The sequence below is a fragment of the Mustela erminea genome, chromosome 8, assembly GCF_009829155.1.
Source record: "Mustela erminea isolate mMusErm1 chromosome 8, mMusErm1.Pri, whole genome shotgun sequence".
In the NCBI taxonomy this organism is placed as follows: Eukaryota; Metazoa; Chordata; class Mammalia; order Carnivora; family Mustelidae; genus Mustela; species Mustela erminea.
The window spans coordinates 92,916,181-92,934,000 of record NC_045621.1 but is presented as its reverse complement, the minus strand read 5'-3'; the positions used below and the strand labels follow the sequence as shown (position 1 = coordinate 92,934,000).

Here is a 17,820-nt window from a genome sequence, read left to right as displayed (position 1 = left end):
ACATCTTTGTCCCTTTCAGACATATACCAGAAAGACATCCTTGTCCACAGAAGTTTTTTTTTTTAATTTTTTATTTTATTTTATTTTTTTTATTTTAAAGGATTTTTATTTTATTTATTTGCAGACGGAGATCACAAGTAGGCAGGGAGAAAGGCAGAGAGAGGAGGAAGCAGGCTCCCTGCTCAGCAGGGAGCCTAATGTGGGGCTAGATCCCAGGACCCTGGGATCATGACCTGAGCCAAAGGCAGAGGTTTTAACCCACTGAGCCACCCAGGTGCCCCCACAGAAGTTGTTTTAAAGAACAATTTGATGGACGCTTCCTGATACAGTGTCACAATAGGTAACTGCTTATGTGGTAGGACTTCAGGGGTTCCTTAATGTCCCCAATATGATATTACCCCCAGTCATATATCCAAAGTTTTAAAATCCCCATAGAAAAAGACATCTTGAAAGTGAGAACCCATGACTGTCTTTACAAAGACAGTCTTTTATGCTCTGAAACAAATCAATTTAGATAACACACCAAAGCAGGGAAATACTGCATGTTTTAGATCTTATATAACAACAGTGGGGAAAAATTTCCATTTTTCATCCTTGCCTGCTACATAGATCCACTTATAATGATAAGTCTATAAAATTATTTTGCTTTGTTACAGAAAATGTGTATGCTAAGAGATGGTTTTTTTCTATCCCCCCCTTTTTTTTCTATGTCTCTGTTAGGAGTGGGATGGTGGGGAGTGGGGGCTTTCATGCCTACTTCTCATTCTAAGTATTGAGAGTTCTCATAATCACAATTGCCCTTGTGATTTTCATTGCTTTTCTTATTTTCTATATTCACAGGTGGATGCGAACTAATAATGATACTGTAAAATGCTAAACTTATGGGAAGGGTGGCTGATTTCTAAAGAGTTGGAGTCAGTGTGCTCAGGGTCTTTGGTTTAAAGTTGTTACCCCATGTCCAAGGCTGCCAGAGATAAGGAGCAAATAGATACCTAAGATGGCATAAGCTTCTCTTGTCCTTGGTCAGCGTGCTAGTTGCTGCTTCAAGCCTGTTCTGGTGGTGGTAGTGTGGAGACAGTATTGGCCATGAACAACTTCACAGAAGCTTACGTGGACACTTTCGGGCCATTTGCACCTGAAAAAGTACAGTCATCAGACCTATACTTACCTCCCATGTCTCTTTGAATTTTCCCTTGGCTTCATGTAAAAAAAAAAAAAAAAACAACAACAACTTTGGCTCATCTACTGTTATTTGTGTTTCTTCCCTTTTTCCTCTCCAACCCACAATTCACTCTATTCTAGAATTCAATAGAATATATAGTAAGCCAGTAGAATATATACTAAACTTTGGGTTCATAAAAGAAAAAAAAAACAACCCTGCAAATACCAGTTTCATTAAAAGTGGATTGAATCTGTAGTCATTAAATGATTATTAGAACTCCTTCTTGCTGCCTCATGCCTTAAATGCCACTATCTAATCTGTCCACTTTCATTTGAAGGAAATGGTGCATAGTCCCTGCAGATTCACTACATGAATCGGGCTAGACACATCACACACAAGAGCTGACTGGAATTCTTTCTTATGAAGAGGTGATATCTGAAAAAATCCTCCATTGAATTTCACACATATCCATTTAATCAATAATGTGCCTCGGGAGCAGTAATGATGTCTCGTCTGATCTTGGTTTTCACATGCATAAAATGAGAATAGCAACCTACAAAATAGTTTTGTAAGATTTATTAATTTGGGTTAATATAAGTAAAGTGGCTGGCACCATCTTGGGAAAGGGTAGATATTTAATTAATGCATGTGCCTTTTCCCCTTGTTGGACTATATGCTCTGTGAAGAATAGATTTATGTTTTCTGTTCCTCCTGTGGCTTCCCACAGTACATTACAGGGATCTACATATGGCAGTTAATGTTTACTGAATGATACGATCTGATTAATATGGAACTCGGTAAGTGAAGGTAAGTGGTTGGCTGGCCCCAGCCACTGTGGACTTGGCAGTTGTGTATCTTTCAGAACAGAAGCACCTGGGGGAAGCCTGATGTCAATTGCAGGCATGAACATGGATGTGTGATTAAAGTTAAGCACTAACAAGAGACTCCAAGGTTTTTGTTTAATGCTGAGCTTGTGCTGTGATTTGATCCTAGTTACAGTCAAGATAAGGGCAGCACAAATGAAAGACTAGAAGAATTTATTGACTAAAGAGATGTAGTCTGTAGATTTACGGTGAGATGGATGCAACTTGATTTGTAGAGGGAAACTGCATATACACCTCAATGACATGAAGCTCTAGGTACTGGGACACCCGGATCCTCAGTAAAGAAGACTAAGTTTCTGAGACAGTTGTCAAACCTTATCAATCATGGAGACCCGTGCTATGTGTTGCTCAAACAGATAAACTAAACAAGGACAAACATAAGACCGTCAGTAAGCAGCATATGGACATTACATTAAGAATAGAGGTCATCCAAATTGCATGGCAGAGAGCCCTTGGAGCTCATTGTAGTCTCATGGCCATTGAGTGCAGTTGGAAACCTTTATGTTTCCTGTGTCTCTTCCTTCTCCCAGGAGGAGAGCTGAACACTTCTGCAGATTTTGTTGTAACTAATTGATGATACAGACTTGTAGGTATGAAGTATGGCAGAAGCCATCTATTATTTTAATCGTCCCTGACCATAATATTTGCAATGCCATGATCCATGCATGTAATCTCTGATTGGCTGAATGATGCCTTCCCCCATGTGGCTGATCATCTACGTAAGAATCGAAGAATCTTTTTTTTTTTTTTTAAAGATTTTTTATTTATTTATTTGACAGAGAGAGATCACAAGTAGGCAGAGAGGCAGGCAGAGCGAGAGGAGGAAGCAGGCTCCCTGCTGAGCAGAGAGCCCGACGCGGGACTCGATCCCAGGACCCTGAGATCATGACCTGAGCCAAAGGCAGCGGCTCAACCCACTGAGCCACCCAGGCGCCCCTCGAAGAATCTTTTAAAAGGAGCTCAGAGGCACCTGGGTGGCTCAGTTGGTTAAGTGTCCCACTCTGGATTTTGGCTCAGGTCATGATCTCAGGGTTGTGAGATTGAGCTCCCTGTCTGGCTCTGTGCTGGGTGTGGAGCCTGCCAAAGATTCTCTCTCTCCCTCTAGCTCTCCCCCTATTTTCACCCTCTTTCTTTCTTCCTTTCTTAAGAGAGAGAGAGAGAGAGAGAGAGAGAGAGAATGAGTTAGTTAGTTCATAGGTTAACTCTGGACCAAAAAAACCAAAAAAGCACTTGAGACTGTTTATCCGAAATTCTTGTCCAGCCCTATAATATTCTGAAGAAGCTCGGCTCCCTCTTGTGGCCTAAAACCATGAGTCCATTAGTTCAAACCTCCTTGGCTGTGTGGTTTTACAGGAGAGTCTTTCCCCAGCTATGCCTGGAGCTTTGTAATCTTTTCATTTCATTCCCATTGGTGGGAAAGTAGGCATGGCTTTGGGAAGTCTGGGAGAAAGATATACCTGGCTTTGTGACCTCTCATGTTCCCTAACTTGTCCTTCTCCCAGCCTCTTGTGGGAAGGGTAGTAGGGGGTATCTAAATCTCATGCTGAGAATTCGGTGTTCTCATACACTCCATTTTCTTATCACAGCCTGTCTGTTAGTCTCTCTCTCTTTGAACTTACCCAGAGGAATAAGTGAATAATTCCTTAAAATGTTATCACCCAAGAAGATCGGTTTCGTTAAAAATAAAAGGAACTAAAGGAATTAAACTGGTAAACAGAATTTGGTGCATTAGTGAGGGGAAGTAAAATAGGAGGTCCACGCAGGCATAACCTTCAGAGGTGATATGTCATAAGGGCCAGAGATGGAAAACTCACAGACTAAAGGGGTTGTATCTAGTTCTCAGTGACTTTTTAAAAAAATTTAGGCCACTTTGTTTTTTAAAAAGATAAGTTAGTTAAACATGGAATGCTGTCATATAAAAACAAAACACACCTTAGATTTCTGTCTTCTTGGACACAGATTAGGAGCTTAGTTAACAGAGGGTCCACATTCCCTCATGGCGACAGTCCACGGAAGTTGCTTCAGAGGAAGCACACGTCCTCCACTTCGCCACACACTTCAGCACTCCCACAGTTGTATGGTTGACTCATTTCCCTCAATCTGTACCTGATTGACTCTTGCAACACTGAGTTTGTGACTCTGTAAGCTCCTAGCATGTAAGACCTGTTTACATCCTTAGTACAGTGAGGCGCTGGGCCTTAGTCCCACATTACATTTTTTTAAACTGAATAATATAGACCAGGGACCCATGTCGAGCCAAGATGGGGAATGCAGCCCAAAGAAGTACTGTCTTCGCAGAGCAGACTGACCTGGAAATCTCAGGGAAGGAATCCAGGGAAATATCAGGGCATGAAGCTGTGAATTTTTTCCACAATGCCAAAACAACAGAAAAAAAAATGTGGGTTTATCTCTGTTGAGGCTATTTCTGGGAGTCTTCCTTCACTTCTGCTGGTTTATGGAGGCCATTGGGCACAAGCTACTTACTACTTGGTTTGGTTATGTGTGGCCTCTTCAAGGTTGTTAAGTCTTGGAGGACAGGTTTTCTACTCTAGTTCTTGCCCATTTTCTTTCCGTTTCTTTTCATATCACCCTTCCATTTCCCCTAAAAGAAAACACCTTAAAATAATACACGTTTTAGAGGATGAAATAGAGGTTCCATCCTTTTCTATCTGCTGCTGTTTTTCTTCTGTTGGATAAAAATGGAATCCTGTGACCCTCTTTGTTTTTTCCTTTTCAGGGTTTAGACTGAGACGGCGCCATGTCCTCATGGAATCCACAGGGCCTGCAGGCCACTGCCCTCATTTGGTGGAGTCGGTTCCTTGCGAGGATCCAATGTGTTACCGGTGGCTGGTGTCTGAAGGGATCTGTATCCCTGATCATGGAAAATGTGGCCTGGGGCATCGCATCCTGAAGGCCGTCTGCCAGAATGACCGAGGTATGAGGCAAAAAAACATGGGTTGCTAAGTGATATCTGCCCTGTGATGTCACCGCTGTCTAACAGGTCCTTCTCCTGAGGGAGAGAAACACTTAAATGTAAGTATTTACATGTAAGTCAGATGCCACATTGCTGCAAGGTAAGCTGCCTTGACTTATTAGGCTACACTCCAAAAGAAATTTGTATGATTATGCCCGAATGCTATACAGTGAACCTAGAGATTTCTCTGCAGTTTTCAATTTATCAAGACAGAGCATAGAGAATTCCTCTGAGTAGTCATCAGCTTATCAATACAAAACAAGTTTTATTTGCCTTTTTTTGAGGTCGATACGTAACATGCTTTTATATATTATTAACAAATACTATACCTTGTAAAGGTTTCAGGGCTGCAATTCTTCCCAAGTTAAAGAAAAAAAAAATACTAAATCTTTTCATTTATCTAACATTCGACCAGAATCAGTTCGAGACATAATACTGACATTTCTAAGGATCCATTTTTACATATAAATTGTCAAGATTTACAAAACTATTGAAGATGGTATCTTTCCTTAATTGCCAAGCTTCTCCTACAATGGGTTGTTTGAAATGAAGGGTGATTTAGAAAATATGTAAGTCACACGGAAATGAGAAAAGTGACATTTTTAAACCTTTATCTTACAATTTAGAAAAAAAAATCAGTCTTTTGGAAGAATATCAAGTGTGTCTATTAATGCCATTTATAATGCTCTTGGTATGTGGAATGGAATGTTTTGGTTTATGAAGTGAAGTAATCCATAGAATACAAGAAATTACAAGGTGGATTCAGAGTGGCTATTTGCTTCCAGATGGGATTGGCATTCAGCAATGGTTTCCTTTTTTCCCTCCTTCCTGTACCCTTTTTTCTCTTTCTTTCACTCGCTCCATGCCTTTTCCTCCGTCACTTTCTTCCTTTCTTTCCTTCCTCCCTCTTCTTTATTTTCTCCTTCTTTTTATCTGATCTTCTTACTTTTTTTTAACCACTGGCTTAATTGGGCAGATACACACATTATGAAGCAATATAATCGGTTATCTCATGAAAGGTATTTGTTTAATTAAATAGAGGTCAACAACACATTATACAAAGCTACATCCTTTTTGACTGAGTAGTTACAACTGATTGTGGCTTTGAGTATTACCAAATAATTTTTGAATTGTGGTAATATATGTATAATTTATTAACAGAGGCAAATAAGATCACTTTTGTACTACTTTCCTTTGAATTCAGGAAGATTAGTATAGAGGTTTGAGCCTGAAGTCTAAAGTCAGCCAGGTGGGAGTTTCAAGTCTGCTATTCACCTGCTAGATGATCTCAGGAAAATTAATTAACTTGTGGAGTCATCCTTTCCCTCAGTTTGAAATGGGGGTAATAAAACCTACCTCTCACTCTCAGATAGTGAGAGCTAAATTGGTTATATAAAAGTGATTAGTGAAATGTCTGGCACATAACCATTCAAAATAAGCTATAAGCTTATTTTACTTATAATGCACATTTATTACTGTTGCCCTGGGGGAATTGTGCAAAGAGCATTCTTACATAATATGAAGATAATAATGAGTATTAGAAAAACCACACTACTTCTTCCTCCCAACCTCCCACAGTGGAAACGAGAAGATCATTTGGTTGAGTCCCAATGACAAATGACTGTCAAGCTTTGTCATCTCACAGCAGGTATTAGAGGCTTGTCATGATATATTATGTCTATAGGGCTGAGGAGTTTTTCACAATTTGTTCTGTGCCTTCTATGGTATTGCAGAGTGTTACATTGTGATCTATAATTAGAAATAAATATTCTTCCCATTTCTGGCACAGAGCTGCTAAAACTCTTGAAACTTTCTGAGCTATAAGAGCAATGGGAGCATCTTTGGTTATATTTAGTCTCTTGCCCTCAGTTGCTGAAATCCCTTCTAAAAAGGTGACATGGGTATGTTGTGACTCAAAAAAAAAAAAAAGAGGAATGGGTGTGTTGTTATTCATAACAAGCTGGCTTCCCCCACAACAGGGTTTATGTTAATGAGGTGATTTGTGAAAAGCACCTAAGGATTGAGCTGGTTGGTCGCCAGAGGAACTAACCAAATGGAAGGTTGTTTGGAACTTTCAATCCCGGGGAGGGAGAAGGGCTGGAGATTGAATCCAACACCAATGACCAGTGATTTAATCAATCATACAGATGTAAAGAAGCCTCCATAAAAACCCAAAAGGATTCTGGGCCTGGAGGGCTTCCAGGTTGGTGAACACGTGGAGATTTGGAGAGCATGGTGGGTAGAAACCCTGTGCCCTTTTCCCATCCTCTTCCATAAGGCTGTTCCTGAGTTAGATCCTTTCACAGTAAATTGATCATCTAGTATGTAAAACAGGTTTCCTTAATTCTGGCAGCCTCTCTGGCCAATTAATCAAGCCCAAGGAGGGGATTGTGGCAACCTCTGATTTATAGCCCATTGGTCTAAAGTGCAGGTAACCATTTTAATGGTTTAGGCTGGACTTGTGATTGGCATCCTGAGTTGGAGAGGGTTGTTGGAACCTCTAATTTATAGCTGGCTGGTTAGAAGCATAGCTCACTGTTAGGTCCCCCAATAATGGGTCTGTGATCAAAGGAGCGAGACAGATAGAAAGCGAAGGTCAAGCAAAGCTGTATTTCGCGCCAAGCATCGTGAATCAAACTGACCGGTCGGGGCCATCTCTTACAAAGAGGTAACACTTCCCTGCCTTGCCGACTAACTTTTAAAGGTCAAAGGCCATGTGCTTGAGCCTGGCCACACACAGGTGGCAGATGAGATTATAACACACAGAGAAAGTTGCATAGTCGTGCTAGGTCACACACGAATGACAAATTGAATTACAATTTACCCTATAGTAGATATTTGAACTAGCCTATCACCTTGGTCAGAATTGGCGTCCGAAAGGTGCCCAAAAGGTGGGGCCCACACTCATTGGTAGCTAGGGAGGCAGTATGGAGCCCACTGATTGGCTGTCTCCACCTGGCCTGACCTGCCCTTGTATTTGGGCTTTGTTACCTGCGACTAGTTTCCTGGACTTGCTTTTAAGTATGTTCCCTGAGTGGAGGGCAGGGTCAGTTTAAGTTTTACTGCATAAACAACAAAATCACTGTTTAACCAGATGGAATTGCTCTGGCTAAATAGGCCCTTACACTTACCTGGGCTTGCAGTTGGACTCTGAAGTAGAGGGCAGACTTCTAGGACTGAGCCTTTTACCTGTGGAATTAGATGCTACTTCTAGGTAGTATCAGGACTGAGTTGAATATTAGGACACCCAGCTTTTGTTGGAGGGTTCTGTGGTATGGTGTGGGGAAACTGCCTCTCTTCCCTCCACACCCACTGAAAATGGATGTAGCCTCCTTTTTTTGGAGGTATCAACTTTACCATTGTAGAGCACTTTAGGAGGGTTTTTTTTTTTTTTTTCTTTTCTTATTCCTGTGAAAGGACAAATTTTCAACATTGACCTACACTCTCAATTTCTTTGGGGAGAAATAGAAATTACTACTGGTTCATATCAGTCCCATGAAGTCTTTATGATTTTTACATACCTGAATGGATCCCTAATCATTTGTGGGTATCAGCCATGTCATGCTTATGAGAACATGCTGGCCTCCTGGTAGCTGAAGCAGTCTTTTGTCTAGTGAGAAATTGAAAATGTAGTCTGGTTACACATTTTGCAGTTCAGCTTCTGTGAAGTTCTGGATGATTTATGATAGAAGTTTAGCAAAGTGCTCCTCTTTGATTCTCCACATATTATCATAGTCTTTCCATACCTAAGGGAATTGACAGAACTGTTGACACTCATTTAAATGCTTAGAGAGAAAGAAAAAGGTTGAAATATATTTAATATTTTTAATACTGTTTAATATATATTTAATAACTCATCTGTGATTTTTTTCTTGTAACATTTGACAGTTTTCTTTTAATCACCCTGAATTTATTAATTGTTTTATATGCCCTTTATTTCAGAATTTATTTAGAGTTAAATGGGTAAGATGAAAAGAAATATCTTCATTTTTTTTTTTTTAAAGATTTTATTTATTTATTTGTCATAGAGAGAGAAGCGAGAGCAAGCACAGGCAGACAGAGTGGCAGGCAGAGGCAGAGGGAGAAGCAGGCTCCCCGCCAAGCAAGGAGCCCGATGTGGGACTCGATCCCAGGACGCTGGGATCATGACCTGAGCCGAAGGCAGCCGCTTAACCAACTGAGCCACCTAGGCGTCCCGAAATATCTTCATTTTGGTTGAAGAAAATAAAAATGAAAACTCAATCAGGATAGAAGCCTGCTAATTTGCAATGGTCACTTACTTAATTTTATATAGATATGTAATAACATGTTATATATATATATACACACATACACACGCAGACATGTATGTATGTATGTATATAAATCACACAGCATTCCTGCAGAATATCTACATCCCATTCAAGCCAATAGATTTCCACATAGCCATGATCAGGATTCTGGAAGACTCTTAACAGTGTCTTTTTGGGGATTTGTGCTGCTAGTCAGACATATTTCTCTTTCCCAGAAGTTGAAATGATTAGCTTAATGATTTAAATAATTAATTTAAATCAACAATTTAATTTAAATCAACAAAATTAAAATGATTTAAAATTTTGTTTTAAATTTACGTTTAAATTTAAAATTTGATTTAAAATTTTGAAAATACAGAATCTCTGTCACATTGAAACCAGTAAGTAATGGAAATAGCAATTTGAGATATGAAAAACCTTTTGGATTTAAGAATTATAGTTAAAAGATCCAAGTAATCATTTATGAATTTTTACAGCTCTCTGTGCAGGAGGTATGATTTGATTCATTCTCTACTTTGATTTATTAATGATACTGTCCAGTCTTATGAAAGTTCCTGTGTCTCACCAGCTTGTGATTGTAGCAAACAATGGGTTAGTAATACTCATTTTTAGGAAGAAAATTGTATAACAGATTACATGAATGAGGATTCTGATTTGGAATCTGCTTTCTAACACTTGGAGTGGTCAGTGAGCTTTGATTTCTTTCCTCTGAACAACATCTTATCATTAGTCTGGGTCAATAGAAGTCTACTGAGTATAGAATATACATAGGTTTTTCTTGTTTCATTGACAAGCAGGTTTCCTCCATGTCGAAGAGGGCATTTGAAGGTAAATGGAGTGTGATGCTGACCTCATACCCAAGCCATTCCTCCTTTAGATTACCAAGTGAATTCACTGTATCTTAACTTTGTTTCTCAAACTAGTTCATTGTTGCCACATTTCATTGGCAGTTAATGAAAGTTTACCATTATATACCATCTTCCCAGAGCAGGCTGGGAAAATTCTCATAAAGCCAGGGCAGTGAATAGCAAATTACTAGTGCTTCAAAGTCACCCCTATTCATTATCTTTCAAGTATCCATAATGCAAAGTGGACAGATGACACTGTGAGACCATCGGATGAACACCAGGCTGTTTATTGGGGCAGTCAGATCGTGAGTACTCACCACCTGCTTTGCTCCATAATTTGCTGGCTAGGTTATGTTGAGGAAAAAAAAAAAAAAAGAGTGTATATTTCAGCAAATGTCTTTATTCAGAGATAATCCATTGTACATTCTGTACTTAGTAAAAGCAAATACCTATGTTGTTGTAATGCAGAGTAGACTACATTGAGGTGAATAAAGTTTATGTGTTGACAGGTACATGGAACTAGGGTTCTCCAATGTTACTAGAATGCCCCTTTGCACACAGGGATACTTATTTTTCAGTTGCCTTAGATTTTATCCATGCAAATATTTTTCTTAAGTGGTGTACATATTTGCAGAGAAAGCTTGAGGAAAGATTTCCCATCATTAGGGTTACTTTGCTTTTCATTTCAGAGGTATTTTTCTTGTGACTTCTTGCCTTGTACCATTAACCTTGAGCAATCCGAAAATGTGATATTTAATCTTGGATAAAATGGTATATTCTTATAAGCATGTGCTTGTAAGTACTCATAGGAAGACTTTAATTGGTAGAGAGCATGTTAAAACAATCATTTAACTGAGGCTGATTAAAATTTTTCTAGTATATTTCATTCTATGAGTGGAATGAAAGTTTTGTTTTATTTATTTATTTTCATCTTTAATTTTTAAGAAATGTCCTTTGGATCAGTTTGAGAAGATCAAACACCATTCAGATAAGTTATTTATTGGAATATTTTGTGAATTGCCAGAGTTCTAACTAGAATCCCTTTTGTGTTTTCAAGTCGTATTTTCTAAACTTTGATCATGCTCTATCTCATTTTGGTCAACAAGTGCTGCCTTACTTGTTTTCTATATTTCTTCCTTTTCTTACAAGACTTTTTAATTGCTATTTCAGTCCAATATTTATTTTCTTATATTTCAGGAAGAACAAGGAATAAATATTGGTGAGGTATTTCTTTGCCACACAAGTATAATCTGTGGTAAATTGTCCTGTTAAACAGACTCTACAAATTAGAACCACCACAGAGAATACAGAGCCTCAAAATAAACTTCAAATAAAATTTTTCTGAAACTTTTGAACAATGTCACTTGGTGGACATAACGGTGTAGTTTATTAAGATGTGCCAGGGAGCAGCAGGCAGAGAGAAAGTCTCCGGAGAAGCAGGCTCACCCCGAGCAGGGAGCCCAATGCAGGACTTGATCCCCGGACCTTGGGATCATGACCTGAGCAAAAGGGAGATGCTTAATGACTGAGCCACCCAGGCACCCCAAGATTTGTATTTTGAAAGGGATAGTAGAAATTTGGATTTTTTTTAAAGTTACCAGAAGGTAACTGTTATTTTATATTCTACTTACACTGATAATTTTTTGTTTCTATCCCAAGAAGAAACACACACACAGACACACACACACATCATACTTAAATTTACATAAAGTTTTGGAATTTTAAAACTGTATTGCCAGGAGTTCAGAGGGGTCAAAGGAGAGGGGGATAAATAAAGACATGCATTTTGTATTAGCAGTGTAAATCCAGAGACAGACTTTTTGAAATAGTCAGATATAGCATGTACTGTTTTTTCCTGCTCAGATCTGCTGGGCCATATACCATTTCTGTGCATATCAGTCCCCAAATTCCAGCTGACACTACCTGGCTTTCTTTGGCTGAGGAATTTCTCTGGCCACACATGCCATTAGAAGTGCCAGGGAATTAACAATCCCAGGGAGCGGACTTCAACCAATGCTTGAAGGTTGTATAAATACCAGCTTCCTTTCCCCTCAGGTAGGGTCCCCTTGAGATGCCTGTTCTGTGCTGTTTCCTAGTGAGAGGAAGCACCACCTACTCATCCTGGAGACTGATTTGGTCACATGCCCTCTCATCCTCTCTCAGCCTCCTTCCCTTTCTGTCTCATCCCCAATTCTTGCACTGATTCTCTGGAATTACACCCCAATAATACTTGCTTAAGAAGCTTGGTCGCAGGGTTTGGTTGTGGTATGACTCAAACTGAGACAGAGATGCCTGCAAAGGTATTTCATAGATCCATTCCTGTAGAAGAAACAGGATCCAATTTTAGCCATACCATATTGATGATAACATTTAAAGAAACAGATTCTAAGGAAGAAATGAGATGAGCTCAATACTTTGAACAACCCTCACGATTTTTTTTAAAGATTTTATTTTAGAAAGAGGGTTGGGGTAGCAAAGGAAGAGGGACAAGCAGACTCCATGCTGGGCACAGAGCCTGACTCAGGGCTTGAGCCCTTCCCACCAGCCTGAGATCATGACCTGAGCCGAAACCAAGAGTTGGATGCTTAACCAACTGAGCTACCCAGGCACTCCTGAACAACCCTCACTATTTACAATTATTTGGTAATACCAGATGGCTTCAATAGAATGCTTCTGTCCTCCCATGTGAAAGCATTAAAAAAAAAACAATATTGAGTCCCATTTTTTCCCCCAGTTAGGCAGTGCTGGTAACTTATACCATCCTCCTGAGTCTTGTTTTCCAACAGTTGAGCTATTTTATGATGGGGGCGGGAAGGGCTAGCTAGTTTTTATTTTGTAATGGATTCTGAAATGTACTGGAATATTTCTGAATAAGAAAAAGAAAAAAAAAAGACTTCTTTTGAATGTTAAAGGAATTATTTGTGTAGGAACACTGGGTCTGAAGTGTTTGGGGAACATGTTGTTCTGTATCCCCTGTTGTAGATCAGTCATTCAAAACCTACAGTGTTAAAATCACCTGTCGGGTTATAAAAACACTAGTCATCAGAGAAATGCGAATCAAAACCACAATACATTTTCACCTTACACCTGTCAGCGTGGCTACTCACAAAAAGACAAGAAATAACAAGTGCTGGTTAGGATTTGGAGAAAAGAAAATCCTTGTGCTCTGCTGGTGAGAATGTAAATTGGTACAGCCGCTGTGGAAAACAGTATGGAGGTTCCTCAAAAAATTAAAAAAATTGAAATACAATGGGATTCTATTTTTATTTCTATTACTGGATTTTATCCATAGAAAACAAAGACCTTAATTTGAAAAGACATATGGATCCCTATGTTTATGGCTGCATTATTTAAATAGCCTAGACATTGAAGCTACCCAAGCATCCATCAATAGATGAATAGATAAAGAAGATGTGGCGTATATGTCCAATAGATTATTACTTAACTGTAAAGAAGAATGAGATCTTGCCATTTGCAGCAGCATGGGTGAACCTATTATGTTAAGCAAAATAAGTGAGACAGAGAAAGACAAATATCATATTATTTTACTCGTATGTGGAATAAAAAAACCAAGCAGAAATAGACCTATAAATACTGAGAACAAACTGACAGTTGCCAGAGTGGAAGGGGTAGAAGTATGGTAAAATGGGTGAAGGGGAGTGGGAAACACAGGCTTCCAGTTATGGAATGAATAAGTCAGAGGGAAGAAAGGTACAGCATAGGGAATATCGTCAGTGGTATTTTAATGGTGTTGTATGATAACCAATTGTAGTTACACTTGTGATGAGCATAGCATAGTGATGAGCATAGCATAACTAATAGACTGATCAAATCACTATGTTGTACACTTGAAACTGATGTAACATTATGTATCACCTGTGCTTCAATTAAAACCACACACACACATACACACACACACAAATGGAATGGCCTCCCCTCCAGCATTTCTGATTCAGTAGGTCTGGAATGAGGCTCAAAGATTTGTATTTCTGACAAGTTCCCAGGTGATGCTGATGGTGCTGGTGTAGGGACCACATTTTGAGGGATACTGTTCTAGGCAGAAGGGGGCTTGTTGGCAGCCTCACAATGTTAGTATATAACAGAAGTACGCTACTGCAGTGACAGACGTGTCCTATATGTAGAATCAACAGTATTGATTCTAATCTGTTGTTTCTTATTTCCTGCTGGGGAAGTTATTCTTGAAATCTATGAAATATATTACTGTCTTTCCAGAAGCAAGCAGTGAGTAAATATTCTTTTATTTCTTTATTGTTACCTAGATGGATTACTAAAAGATCAAATAGTGGAAAGCAATAGTGTACTCTTGCAGAAACAGAAGACACACAATATGTGAGATGAGTTATTTAGGTTTAGAGGAGAGAATTTTCTTTTTCAGCAACCTATCTTTTTCAGACCACCAACTGGTAGCATTTTGGTGTCAGTGTCCTTACCGAGGGAAGTGTGGTGATGACAAATACATTGTATTAAATTTTGAAATGAACCTGACTTTGCAGTTGGAAGTGCCAATAAGATCAGGCTGCTATTCACGCTACAGGAACCAGACTGCAAAGGAGATTAAATTTGAGAGTTCCCATAGCCAAGTTCTGCATTCTCTTTCATTTAGATGTTTTGCAGTGAAATTAAAGGTGAAATTTTAATAATGCTTGGCAATGAGGGAATCCAAAAGAGGTAAAATAGAGACTCATTCTAATCAGTTTCACCATCCAGGTTTGACGGGAAGGTGGGGAGTAGATGTAAGTGGTGAATCAATTTAAATGCTAAAGAGAGAGGAACTGCAATGCATACTGTACAATGCATACTGTACATTGTCAATAAACAGGTATTATATTTTGAATTATTTCCTCTTTCCACCCTGTTACATACCTAGACATTTTAGATAGCTTTTGTCTTGTTTATCTCTTACCAAGATTCCTAAGGAAATGACTGTATTAACATCCCTACCTCATTAATTATAATCTGATTTTTCCAGATTTTGTCATTTGGAAATACCATAAAGGAAATTGGTTCCTGAGTGTGCCTGTGTGTCTCATAGAAAGGCTGTCTTCTTTTTCTATCTCTTCTGAAATTCTCACTGGGCTGTCTACTTTCTGTTCCCAGTCCATACCATTCAAAGAGCAAAACAACCATAGATTGTACTGAAACCTCAAAATGTAGTTCATATGATTAAATGGTTAATCTGACCTTCCAGTGGGAATTAATGGCAGATTGTCACCCTGGCCATTACTTTGAATGTTCTGGGAACGCTCTGAGTTTCCCTATTCCACTGTCCATTCCACTGGTGTTAATAACAGGGACTAGTTAGCATTAGTGGCAGCGATGTAAGTCTGTTTTCTCATTTTGAAATGCTTTTTAAAGTGGCATTTGGCTGTTTCATATGGCCTTTGGCTGGTAACTCCTGATATAGCATCTCCCCACTTATCATTCTTATGTAGACATAAGAAAAGTAAGGAATATGGATTAAAACATATTCCTCATCTGATGGACAAATTTTCACTGATAGGATAACCAATGACTAGACTGGGAATGTAGTTGGAGGCTTACCTGTGCTGTACTCATTTGAGTATTTTCAGGAAAATATAATGAAATAAACCTATCCCTAAAAAGCCTGCCGTCCCACCCAAAATCTATTAGAAGAAAGTTTTATTTAGGCTAGAAGAAAATTTTACTCAGACTTTATAGTTAAGAATTTTTTAATTTTCTAAATTAAAATAATTTGTACGCATACTGTGTCTAAGTGATTAATGCATCAAAGTTAACAATTTATAGTGTGTAACACTTTCAGTTGTACTGTTCATTCCATATTTACCAAATTGAGTGTCTGCTGTGCCCAAACAACTCCATTTTCCATGGAGACCTACCTACCGAAGAAGTAGAAATCAAATATTTAGAGAAATAATGTATTTTATTTCAAAGAAACACAAACTAAAGGAAAAAAAAGTGTCGAATGTTAATTTATGGATATCTTAAGACCATAATACTTTTCTTACCCCAGAGGTGGATTTCAGTCCACAAACATGTAGGAAATCCATAGCTCACACCAAGTGCTACTTTTACCTCTTACTTCTGTGGTAATTGACCTCTAATCATGTTGTTCCCCTGCCTGAGATGCTCATCCTCTTCTTTCTTTGGCCAATCTCATCCTTTGAAACTTGGATTAATGTGCTTTAAAAAACTATCACTTCACTTACCACCCCCCCCCACACACCTAAGCTGAACTAAACTGTCAAATAAACATCACAGTTACCACCCACCTTAGATTATTTGTCATAGTTATGATAATTCTATTTCCTTGACAGATGATCAGTTCAGAAATGTGCCAGATTGAATCCATCTGAACCACTGAGATGTGAGGAAAGGGACATGAAAAAGGAAGGGTCTTGTTTCAGTCGCTGCCATGATCCATCCTAAGATCTATAGATTTTGTGACTTATGGATGAAAGCTTTGCTGTGTGCAGTAGGGCAAAGATAAAAAGACATGCTGTCTCCTGGAAGGCATTGTTGAACCTGTGAGTCAGCATTCTGAGCACTGGCTATTACATAAGACCATAGATTTCCTTATTGTAAAAGCCAGCTTCTATCACAGTTTATATCAGCTGCTGTAGGAGTCATTCTGATTGATGGGGCGCCTGTCTTCTATGTTCTCATAACACTTTGTGGTTCAGTTATTAATGTCTTTACCACTTTATATTGAGATTATCTGCTCACTTGTCTTTTTTCCTTCATTTGACTCTTAGTTTTACAAGGGCAGTGACCTTGACTCATTCGTGGTTTTATTCTTGGCATGATGCCAGAGTATCTGGGATATTAAGATGTACTCAATAAATATTTATAGAACTTAAAAGAGTCCTTTCAGTTGATTTACACAACAGCCCAGTTGGGATGTATTATTATTATTCCAATTTTATTGATGAAGACCTTGTAGCCCAGAGACGTTGATAGACCAAAGTCACTGAACTAGTAAGTTCTAACACCAGAATTTTGAATTTCAGACCTAGGACTCCGAATCAGTGCTTGTTCTACTTTATCAGTGTCAGCAAATACATAGCACACACACCAGCAACATTGGCATTGCCATGTCTCAGTCTCCTGCAATAGCTTTCATTCTTTTTTTTTTTCTTTCTTTTTAAGTGAGACTTCATCTGAGATTAACTCTCAGTGCTGCACTCAAGGCAACCACTGCCAACTGACTGATATGTCCACAAGATGAAACCCATTTCTAACTGCACATTAAGCATCTTGCCTCTCTTTTCTTTGAGCTGAGCCAACAGCAAGAGAGAGATCATCAGGTACAATGAAAACATATAGCCCACACATGTTTCCTTCTGGCACAACAAAATGTATTTGAGCCAGATATATAGCACTTATCTGGTTTTCCCTGGCAACTTTAGTTGTAATCTTGATCGTATTCAGACAGCTAAGCAGCATAGAATTTATTCATCAGGCAGGATTGGGAGTAGAGAGAGCAGCAGATTCTCTGAAAAAGAAGATACATAAAATCACAAAGGAGAAGGTGGAAAGTAGCTCCTGAGGGACGACTAACTTTATTCCTTCGGAGTAGAGGTATTCCTACAGGGAGGAACGGAACTGCTAATAACACCATACTGTGAAGTCGAAGGAATCTGTGAAGTTGAGGGAATAA

The 17,820-nt window shown here is 38.8% G+C and overlaps 1 protein-coding gene across 3 annotated transcripts in view; it reads left to right on the top strand.

Annotated features, from left to right (window-relative positions):
• The window catches only part of THSD7B (thrombospondin type 1 domain containing 7B), an 855,837-nt gene that overhangs the window by 388,948 nt on the left and 449,069 nt on the right, over positions 1-17,820 (top strand). For all 3 annotated transcript variants that reach the window (XM_032353821.1, XM_032353819.1, XM_032353820.1), the window contains exon 7: positions 4,784-4,981. In XM_032353821.1, coding sequence (XP_032209712.1) covers positions 4,784-4,981 — 198 coding nt within the window. The remainder of the gene's footprint in view (positions 1-4,783; positions 4,982-17,820) is intronic.